Here is a 12,000-nt window from a genome sequence, read left to right on the forward strand (position 1 = left end):
CCCTACTTAGTAATTTAATACTCTTCATCACATCTCCAAAGAAATAAAAAAGCAAAGCAGACACAAACTGCAACACAACTTTATTTGACAACCATTCATTCATAAATAAACCTCCTCACAAACCCTCTTTAGAGAGCCCACATTTCAGAATTCTCAAGCAGTTCAAGAGCTGCTGCAAGTCCAGAACTGGCAATGCTTGGGTCACTCTGTATACACTTCTCCATGAAACAAAAAAACGAGTTAGATCCTCTTTGAAGAGCCAAAAGGACCTTAAGCTAAATCTTTTTCTGAACTTATATGTGGCAGATGAAAGAACTGAAGGCCATTTTAAACAGGTTATTATGCCATTTATTTGAAAACCCCTATCATTCTCCTATACTTTAAAATCTTTTCTGAGAAACAATCAGCTTTTGACTACCTTGACTGTTACACATGTATTCTGCATATAAACATAAAAATGTAAGTATGAACACAAATATCTTCTGGCACATAWATGTGTATACAAATATGTGTATTTGGGACACTACAACAGGGGCACAGAGGTATCTCTCAATAGATTGATTAGACTGATGGCCAGAAGGACCATGGCCACTCTGTGTGATCCAGCCTGCCACACTATCAAGGCAGTGAGAGATGCAGATAAGATGAGATGAGAAGGCCGACAGGTTATAACATGCACCTGAACATGAACATACCAAAGCTACAAGTGCTATTGTATGTTGATAGAAAGCAACTTTAAATTATTTGTAAAATATTTAACAGAGGAAATATGGAAAGGTMATAAGTTTGAGCCAAAAAACACCCCCATGAATTTGGTGTCTTCACTATGTTTTCTCCTTCCGTTACACCACTCATTACCTTGCTGCAGATTTATAGCCGCTATGAGGGCATGTTAAATGCACATGAAAGCTCACCCTGTTCACTCTGCTTCACTTGCCCTCTCCCCTTCAAATTGCCTATTTCTTTGCTATTACATCAAGCTATAAATATAATTAGTTATCTAATCAAGTTACATGGAAAGACATGTGACAATTAAACGCAATGCAAAAAAAATATAACACAAATGGAACTACCTGGGCTCAATAGACAGGTAACTAAGAAAGATGAAACTTCAACCTTTAAAAAAAAAGTACTTATGGAATGATTAATGTTCCAATCAAATAACACCAAATTTACTTTCCATCTTACCTAGCTTCCACCTCCCCTGTAATTTTTTTGGCTGCTTCTAACGTAAGTCACAGGATTTTTTAAAGTTAAAAAAACACACTGCAAACCAAGTCAATAAAAGAATCCTAAATAATCTCTGACAAACTGTCTTTTGCAGGAAATTCATCCAGAGCTTTGAGACCACAGAGCACTAGTCAGAGTAGAAAATATTCTCTTTCTTAAAGGATTGACCCATCATCCATGACAGTAGAAAAATATTTTGAACTTAGAAAATATTATTTTGGTTTCCTGAAAAGAACATAGGCCTTTATATTCCCTAAGAGCAGACCCGAGGCCAGCATAGCTTTTAAAATCGCCCAAATGCCCCTAACATAAAATTAATGTAATTGCTGTACATATTTTGACAGCTTCTGATTGTCAAATTGCACAATACAAGATGACCTTTAATCTAAGGTTATAACATTGACCAAAAACATAGAATCAGAAAATGTTTTGCATTGATCTCAAGTATCATATAGTTCCAAACTCCTGCCCTGGGCAGGGATACCTTCCACTTGGTTGCTCAAAGCCCCATCCAACYTGGCCTTGATCTCTCCCAAGGATGGGGCATCCACAGCTTCTCYSGAAATCCCCACCAGTGSCCCCTCACCCTCATCAGCAAAGACTTTCATTCTTACCAAAAACCACCCACTTTCACTTTAAACCCAATATRTGACATTGAAGTAGTCAATCAAAAATTTAAATGCAAATTTTAGCTTGTGAAGGATTGGCATACACCTGAGTCAAGAACTATCTCTTCGTTACACTGCAGCTTCCAACCTGAATTAAGCAATGTGCTCTGACTGGACAGCTGAACTGATGTCTAACTTCTACAGATGCTTACTGGAGCACATTCCATGTTTTTGGCAGCAAACACCTCACTTGGCAAGGCAGCTATCTACTTATCATACTTAAGGATGATCTCAAGGAAGCCATGAAAATAATTTGCAACCTGCTGGTTCTCAGCTATTAGCTAAATTGCCACAAAACAATGGATGCAAGCAAGGGATGCCRCAAAGCAAAGTGCCAAGATTGTGAAGATTCATCCCAAGTGTCTTATTTCAAAAGACCTGATTGTAAAGTAAGCATAAATGTTCTGCAGACATTTTTAAGCTTATAATAACAACAAAAACATTTCAGAATATCTGAAAGGCATGTGTGCCGCACAAAATGAGATTACTCAGCCCACCATCAATTTAGGTTTCACAAAATACAATTTCTCCCCAAAATAYTTCTTTAGATAGAATTAACCTACTCCATCACCTTTGTACTTTTACCATTCAGGACTGCTGAAAATCTATGGCTAATTGTAGCATGTGATCATTTTACTTACTGTGTCAATATTGATGTATATGAAAATTAGAACTAACCACCAAACAACTTCAGTTAAGTTTTAATCCACTTAAAATTATGCTGACAAATATAAAATATAGCAAAACATTCTCTCAAAAATCTCAATACCTAACTTTAATTTTATTCACCTTAAAAAACCAAAACCAAACCAATGCCATCTTTCTAATGTCCAGTTGTTTCCCAACAGTTGGCAGGGTGACACAGTTCTCTCTACAACGCACAGTCATTAAAAACAGGGTCAATGTTTGCWAAGTAGTAAGTAGTAAAAACAGTGACTTCACTGTAGACTAAAGACCAAAATTCTGAAACTGTTTACCTTGAAATCCCCAATTTCATTAGTGTTGGCTGTTAATGGGAAACTGTTGGATACCACCTTCTCTTTAATACCTTGTGCTGAAAGCACTGGCATGGAAGCAAGAGATACAAATTTCTGCGTACTGCCTCTTTCAAACTTTGGAAATAATTTTGAGAAAAAGCTGTTAGAGAAATACCAGACAAGTCCTCAAGTATACCTATGACATGTTACTACRTTTTTTCCAAATCTACAGAAGTAATTTCTACTGTCCATAATGACAGCTATAATGACAGCTCTTCCACTTTCACAAAATGATTGAGGCTGGAGGAGATAATGATAATTYCAAGAAATTGTTGGTAGTAGATGTTGTTCAAACTTGGTTTATAAATAATCATATCACATGCTAATGGAAAATTAATTTACACCACTGTATTTCAAAATACTGTTTCCATTTTTTAATTTTAATTTTAGCTAAAATCTAAATTTTCTGGAACTTCAAAGCAATTTATTTAAAATACTGCATTGTAAATAACCATTTTACTGTCAAATTAAGAAAGTATCTCTGTGTACTCCTCAGAACTARAGGAGAACACAGCTACTCAAAGGTCATTTAAGTCGCTAAGTATATAATGAACATTATTCAGCATCTTAATTCAGCTTTTACAAAAAGAACTACAGGGCTTTCCTCATTTTTCAAAGACTTCAGTTTTGTGGCATAAAAAAAAAGCTTCTGCCTATGTTACGATGGTTTCATTTTACACCAGAGACAACAACTATTCGATAGCTGACTAATGGATCACATCAGCCATCTAGGTCATCTTAAAAGATATTTTTCAGAGCCTTGAAGTATTTTACAGTATCTCAGAGGTTTAGGTATTTTTTATAAAATACTATCTAAATTTAAAAAAAAAAAAATCTAAGCTAGCAGACAACATCCTTATCTGTTGRCATCCCTCTTACACTTTATTTTGTTATGAAGCACAATTTCCAGCACCACKTGCAATAGTTCTGGGAAATATCCTTCCCAGAACCATTCTTACTAAAATGCTATCAATGSTCATTAAAGGAGTTTCAGTTTAGTAAAGATAAACCATTAAGTATTGTTTGATAGCAAACAAAATGGTCCCCAGTTTGGCATAAAAAATGCTTTGACTATGTTTGGTGCAATARAGAAATTATATCCAAGTCTTTGCTTCCTTACATTGCAAGGAACCAYCTTCTGTGTAATTGCCTTTTTACAGTAAAAACAAAAAAAGCTTAATTATTATATTTTAATTGAATTATCATTTCTATGACRATTAGAGCTAAGCACCTGCCTCTACAAGTTCAGAATAAAACTACGTAGCAGGYTAAAGAGCATAGAATTCTTAAATGGAGAAATATGAGCAACATACAAAGAAATAATGGCAGAGAAATTATGTCAAAAACAAGAGGCACTTATAACAGAGAAAAAACTGTAAAAGTGCAAATGGAAAGAACACAAAGCACTWAATGCTTTGCTACTGAAAATGAACCACATCTTCAAGAAAAGGTTTTCAGTTGCAGTTAAGGAGAAACTTTAATTGCAAAAATTACAAGCAGGACACGCATACTCAGGATTTCAGAGCAGAGCTTGGCAGCAGCAGCAACATTTCAATCCTCATAGAGAACTCTCATTACAGCAGAAAGAGCAAAAGCCCATTTAGGCATTTCTAAATATCACAGGTTACATTTCCCACAAAACCCAAACACTTTATGAAGTATTACAATGAAGAAACATATTTACTGGTTTTAATCACACAATTTCTTYTCTTACCTTCCCTGCTTCGAGCCATTATTATTAGTTGGCAGATCACATTAATCATTTCTTGAAGTAGTGCAGGACTCTTCTTAAGGATAAACTGCTGATCTGCAAGATATAACTGGCTGCAATTACACTGTACTACTTCTAGGAAAAACAATCAGACAGTTCACATGAACTGGACCATTCAATGCCATGGTACTCACTTCCACTCATTCTTATATTACCAAAAATGYGACTCTATTCTCACTGACACATATATCTGTAACATTCCTTAAAAATAACCAGGAAAATGCAAGTACTAAGAGGAAACAAATTTTGTATACCAGCTTCCACACCAAATGAAGCAATACTTACTAGATCCATCTAAAAAGCAATGGGGTGGCACAGACAATGTATCAGTCGTAGTAAAACAGCATTAATTCTTTAGGTAATCACAGGTTAAAATCAGGATTTTTAATTTYAACTGAAACACCAGTTCTGCAAAAAACATTATTTGTAGTATGAGCTTCTTTCGAATGCAGTTGTGTCAAATTCTAAGTACAAACAGGAACGAAATTAAAGGAAAGATAAGACATTTTTCATCACTTTTTAAAACTGATTATTTTTCTTTTGAAAGAAACCGAAAATTTGAAGCAAAGCATTTTCCCTCATTTGTGGTTGTTTATTTTTTAATTTCCATTAAAATGCAGAACATCTCCACTTTTCTCGTCAGCCTAAAAATACGGCTTTCATGGTTGAAATTTAAGAAATGCATTTAGAAACATTTCAGTTTGAATATTTACAAGAATGAAAAATTCCAAAACACAAACTGAAGCTCCCAGGTAACTGTTATTTAAAGTTCCAATCTTGTCATCTTTACTTCACATAGGGGGCTAAAAATCTCAGAATCCCCAAAAATAAATACACATGGAAATGCTAGAGAGCAGCATTATCCTTATCTTGGACTTCTTTGCTCTGAAAAGCAAATATACTTCACATGTTTAACTTTTTATTCTATTACAAAGATCAAAAACAATTTATCTAAAGCCATATTTGCAGCTAAAAGCATTAAGAAGTAAAATATCAGTACTGCAGGGCTGTCAGTGGAGTGAGTAAATGGTAAGTAAATGTTCTACAGGGTCACTAAAGTTAAAAAACGAAGCAGCCTGCATTGGAGACTATTGAGCAGAGATCCATTCAACTCTTTATGGGATAAGAATCAAAAGAACTGTAGCATGAAGCATCTTGCTCTATTTCCAGTAATATCTGATTAGGGGAGAAGCCATTACCTTCTTCAAGGACCTCAGGAACTTGCATTCGGGCAAGATGTGTCAACAGCAAAACTCTGGCTTTCAGACTGTAAGGGTAGGTGAGAGGAGGCTCATTCTTCTTTAAATTTATGCCACCAATTTCTCTGATTAGCTAAAATAAAATAGTCAAACACAAACAGCTATTTTGTTGCTAAAGAGACRCAAATACAGGAGAAGAGTTCAACAGGGAAAAAAAAAGTATGTTCACAAAAGCAAGAGTTTAAGTAACTTTTCCATAGAAATTTCTGTAGAGATAAATATTTTCCATTTTTACTCAAAACCCAGCTGCAAAAAGTAAAGAAGTGTCTTTATACGCCTTGTTTAAATGTCTTTATATGCCTTGTTTCAATGTGAGAACAAGGGGATCATAAACATTTAAATAGAAGAAACTTGTCTTTACAGCACTAAGTAAATTTGTATTGATGGATAAATATTTTTAGCATCTGATTTAATTGCTAAGGTTTACTAGATTCAACCATATTTCTAAGGTATTTACATTAAAATCAATATGCACAAGCAACAGCTTCACTTTGAGACCTTTCAGCCATCTAAGACACAGCAAACTTCCCTAGGAATAATTTCAGGGGAAGGAGGCTTACAAGCCTGAAATCAGTATCAAGGCTGAAGATCAAGTATTTCTACTTGTTTATAAACCACACCAACTTGAAAAACTCTTGGTGYTCTTTATTCAGGATGACCTTTCTTGATCCCCAAAGGACCAAGACCCACAGTTCAAACAGGTCTGAGTAACAGTAGCTCAGATAAAGTAGCTTCAGTACTTGGCCCAGAAGCTTYACTTTTTAGGTCAAAAGGTTATATGAGGAGAGACAGAAATTCCAAAATCTCAAGACAAAAAGAGAACTTTGAGTATCAACAGCTAAACTACACCAACCTTTGACCAGTCTTTCCCCATACTTGAAAAAAAGATCTTCTGACAAGAAACTCCTTATAAGCACATTCTGATGTAACCACAGACCAAGAGCAGTAAAATTTAGAAAAGAATTTTGTGAAAAATGGGAACAATGATCATGGCTCCAAAAGTAGGATACACTTGCAAAAGTTATTAATAATACACTTCTATACTAATGCTTCAGAGAATTGTATTGCCATATAGTCAGGAAAAAAAAGAGGACACTGATGACCTTTGGAATGGGAACAAATGCTGACATAAAATGCAGTCATGCACTTGCATACTAACAAGAACTACAGCTCGAAGATGGAAGTCTGTTAGCTAGAAAACAGAGATATATACAATGGAGAAATCCAGAAAGTAATAAAACACCACACAGAACAGATGTGGAAAAGAGTATGCCAAAAGTCATTCCCTGCAGAAATACAGGAACAGTAGAGCCACCAACTAAGGCACTGTTAACACAGAACACTGTGGAAAATTCTAAGCAGATAAAAAATAAGGTGAAATTTAGGCATCTATCAACTGGCAACTGTACCCATTCAGCACACAGCAGGAGGAGGAAAATAAGCCTTTTGGAAAAGAAAGGAATGAAAGAGCAGCTTTTCTAGTTTAGCAAAATAAAGACAAAAAGGTAACTAATGGGCTATTGCTTCTGTCTTTAGATGCATAAGGATATACACAGCAAGAATCATTTAGACTCCAGAACAGTGATGATAAAAACCAAGAATATAAATTGGTCACAAACAAGACTCCTAATCACTAGAACAGCAAGTTCTGAAACAATTTCCCAGTAGGATATGGTTACAGAAGGCTTCACTGCCTTTTAAATAGTGAATGATTAAATRTAAAAGGGCTTGCAGAATGCCAGTGCTTGGCAACAGAATGGGTGAAAAATCACTATTCAAGGTGATCTTTTCCAGCCTTTTGCTCCCATCGCTGAAAAACCCCATTTACTGCAATTCTACCCATGAAGTTCACAACTTGATAAACAATTTGTAAACGAGTCAATGATAATTAAAATAGACTGAGATACSTCTTATGTTTAAGACATGTTTAAAACATGAAAATTCAATTTTGTGCATGCAAAGGTTAAATCTGTGAGACTATTTCCCCTTCTTTTGGCCAACTCAAAACATTTTCATTGGAGCATTTTGTTTACTGTGCTTTAAACTTCTTAAAATCAAAGTGCTGGTTTCTGATCCATAGGACTTCCTAAAACTCTGCTAGTAATAATTATTTGCCAMAGTATGCATTTATGGCATCTCTGTTGGAAACATTGAATGAAAATTAATATAGAAGGCAACCAGAGGGAAWCAGATATTCATGGTGGAATCTTTACAATATTTAAAGACATTACTAATTCAGACATTGGATAATAATTTTATTTCAATCTTAACACTCAACCAGATCAGTGTTAATGATTTAAAAGAACATCAAATGGTGATCACCTCCTCATGTCAATACTCAAAATTTGTAAGGACTAACATTCTAATGTACTATTTACTCATCCCCAAAAGCCCAGTGAAGCAGCTTATATACTAAACCAATTCCATTTAAAATAAGCATTACCACCATTAATGTTATCTTTTCTTTTTAAAAAAGTTTAAATCAAGTCTAGCTTGTTGTTCTTGTTTCTGCAGTTGCCTCTCTACAAAGTTAATGCCTCCAGAACCTGAATTCTGTCAGCTGGTCACCTAGAAGCACCCTCTCCCTCTTTCCTTGAAGGACTCAGTTAAAACATCTCTGGATATAACTGACCTGTGGTATCTGGATGTTGTCTGCTGGTCTGCTCGTCGCATCTTTATTGTACTGAGGATCAAATTCCGATGCTCCTGCTAAAACCATGATAAGCCCTGCAAAGATAATTGGAGTCAGACAAAGAAAATGTCAACATCCTAAGCCAGCAGCTGATTTCTTCAGAACTTTTAGCCATAAAACTTATTCCCATTCCTCCCCCAACAACCATGAATATCTATATTCTCTAGTTAATGGATCAGTTACTACTGCCACAGGGGAAAGGAGGCAGGAATCAATGCCTGGCACAAGACAAAAGAGATYGTTCAAGGCTCAATTTTGCATGGTATGAAGTCCAGCATTTGACACTAAACGTCTTCAAAAACCATAATTACTTCATTAGGACCAGCAGACATCACTGCACAGCAGTTTGACTACTTCTGCATGCTCACAAACCCATTCCTCTCAGCAATCCATGTGCCTGCAGCAGCACCACATTGTGCATAGAAGAGGGAGGCAGGAAGGATAAAATTACAACTCCATTTTCTGTTCAGCCAGCATTGAAAATTGACCCCAAAAAATTCTTTGAATTATTAGAAAAGTAGTTCAATAAATAATCCTGCAAATAAATTGCACAAAGAAGATGAACTGCTCTTTTCTTTATGTGATTAGGAAAATCCGTATTACCACAAAACATTCTGTAGTATATTTAAAATGAAAGCCCTAGACAACTGAATACTTTAGTCCCATTGTGATCTTTCTGCTCATGACCAGACCCCTCAGCCATACACTTCCAGAGAGAGCTCACAGAATCACTTGCTTCAGTTAAAATAACTTTTTTGGCAGCAGTTACTCACTCTTCCTCCTTAAATTTTGAGTGAGTTCTCTTCTGAGCAAGTCAATGTTATTTTTGCCTACCTGCAGTGCCCAGTGAATTCAAACTACTAACAATGAGTCAAGTTCCCTGAGCATCAATTTTCATTTCTGTGCTTGATTATCTATTCACTCCTCAGTGCAGCATATTGAAGACTTTCAGATAACTATAAATATCTTCCCATTATTTAAGATCAACAACTGTGATTTTTCAGGAAAGGAAATTTAAAAGATTTGTTTGTCATGAAGCCTGAAAAATTACTTTAAAACAAGGCGAGCCATGTAGATTTGTCTCATCATTTCCCTAGCCTGGTTTGATTATATTTGCCCAGGCTTAAGCCTTGAACTCTGATACACCACACCACAGTGGAAGCAACTGTGGTTGCTTCATAACCAAGCAAAAGCCTTCTCCAATTACTATATGGTTTGTCTAAGCCACCCCAGCTACACCTCAGTTTTCATTCAGACTGCACAACACACCTCAGTGGAAAAAGACTTATCTGTCTCTGATCCTAGAACCACCTAAAAGTGTTAAGTCCTTAAATAAGGCCACTTAAACCTAGAGTTAACTTTTTAACCAATCTTCAGGACAGACAAGGCAAGCCTCAAAGCTTGGCTCTAAACAAGGTTCAGTATGAAATAATCTACTGTTGACAGGAAGTCTGGAGAAAGAAGTTGGATCTCCCTCAACATCTAAAGTCTCTTCTAATTCCTCTTTTCTAACCTAGCTGGAGAGGTGAAAAACATAGGACTATGACAAAGGAAAGAATATATCTTTCCATACTCCTATTCCCTACACCTCTCGGATCATCTGCAAAACATTTCTGCTCTGTAGGAAAAGAATGGATCAAGAGCAGATTTCAACAATCTTCCAGCAAATTTAAAGCTGAAAAACAGTGCAATTCAAAGGAGTAAGAAAATGTATTTATGAACCTTATTATAGAAGGTTTTGGGGGTTCTTCTAGTCTGCTTTTCAATTGCTCTGAGCATGCAATCTAGTTAAATCCAATCTAGAACTAAGTAGTACTGTGCTAATTGTTGAGGCCCATGCCAGCCCCCAAACTGAAAGACACCATTTTGCACCAACATAATGAATCAACAGTTTTCCCCAGAAAAATGGGGGGTTTCTTCCTTTAAAAGTGAGTAAACAATGAAAGTAAGTATACTGAAAGCTGCAGACAAGTAACAAAATAACATAAAATTGATAGCAAAATTTTTAAACAGAAATTCAGCTATATTCTAACATCCTAGAACTAGAAATGCTATTTCATTCTTTATGCATATAAAAATTTTATTAAGCCCCCCCAAAAATTTCCAAAGCCTGTTCTGTTACACTAACAAAACACACAGAGGTTGGCTCCTACTGGCAACTGAGGGCTACAGGCAGGTCAGCATGTTTTTCCCAACATACAATACCCCCTTTCCTTTTTAATGTATAGACAGATATAAACATAAATATACCAAACTCCCTCTCCCAAATATGTAAGTCTTCTTACAGAGTATTCTTCACCTGCAACAGAATTAAGTTTTAAAAAACTCTCTGAAAGAACCAGAAGCATTACTTTAATCTAAATAAGGTTTATAAATTGGAGTATTTTAACATCAGCAGACTGACACTTCCAGATCAACACGAGTACAGCTCAAGATGCCTTTTACTTACGTTTCATGTCCATGTTCCGGGTTTTATAGACAAAATACGTATATATTTGAGTTGTCCGAATAAGAATCTGATCTCCACTGTATCGTATTGATCGGTACCACCAGGAACCCTGGAATATTCAACAGAACAAACATCTCAGCTATAAGAAAGCATCAAAAACARCTGAGTGGCATGACCTCATGTCTGTCAACAACCAAGTAACTCAGCCCAACTGATTTTACCTATGTTGAGGTGAACTGAATTTCAGACAGGAGAGAGAAACAAAAAAAAAGAAAAATTTGCTGACACAAATTTTWAACGCCCACTGATAAACTCATCTGAGAGAATCGAATGCTAACATTTCTAGATGATATCTCACCTAGAGAATTGCCCCAAGCATACATTCACCTGCACACATATACACTGCTTGGTTTATTTCTGGTGTTGTTTTAAGAAATCCACAGAGCAGTTAAATTTACTCAATTTACCACTTTCTATACAGGTAGTAACTCCGTACAGTGCAATACAGCATTCAAATCTAAATGAGGCAGAAAGAGGCCAAACCAAGAACAAACAAAGAGGTTTCTTTCACTATGTGAAAAAATGCGAAACTGTAATTTAAGTCACCTGACCAGAAAATGCTTTTCAACAGGGGAATCTGGAGATGGCATGAGGCCCTTGCTGTAAATTTTCAGAATTAAGCCATACAGGCCGACAGAAAGAGTGGTCCAGACCTGCAGTAACATTCTGTAATTGCCTAATTAGCATTGCATCAGTGATTCAAATTATGGAACTCACTCTACAATGGTTGTATCCTCCAATATATTTTCAGAAAAATGGTGTGCTGGGTTATAAACTGCAATCTGTTCATTAAACTCCTCCCTGTAAGCAAAGCTCATTTAATATGAGAAACAA

General features: G+C 35.9%; 1 protein-coding gene across 2 annotated transcripts in view; it reads right to left on the reverse strand.

The window, feature by feature from the left end:
* SEC63 (SEC63 homolog, protein translocation regulator) overlaps positions 1–12,000 on the reverse strand; it is a 155,798-nt gene that overhangs the window by 16,385 nt on the left and 127,413 nt on the right. For both annotated transcript variants that reach the window (XM_057390140.1, XM_057390139.1), the window contains 4 exons: positions 11,107–11,215; positions 8,598–8,692; positions 5,906–6,038; positions 4,650–4,742 (listed from right to left, as the gene is read on the reverse strand). In XM_057390140.1, coding sequence (XP_057246123.1) covers positions 4,650–4,742; positions 5,906–6,038; positions 8,598–8,692; positions 11,107–11,215 — 430 coding nt within the window. The remainder of the gene's footprint in view (positions 1–4,649; positions 4,743–5,905; positions 6,039–8,597; positions 8,693–11,106; positions 11,216–12,000) is intronic.

The sequence above is a fragment of the Malurus melanocephalus genome, unplaced genomic scaffold (genome assembly GCF_030028575.1).
Source record: "Malurus melanocephalus ecotype Western Australia unplaced genomic scaffold, MMel_1.1 scaffold_23, whole genome shotgun sequence".
Lineage (NCBI taxonomy): Eukaryota > Metazoa > Chordata > Aves > Passeriformes > Maluridae > Malurus > Malurus melanocephalus.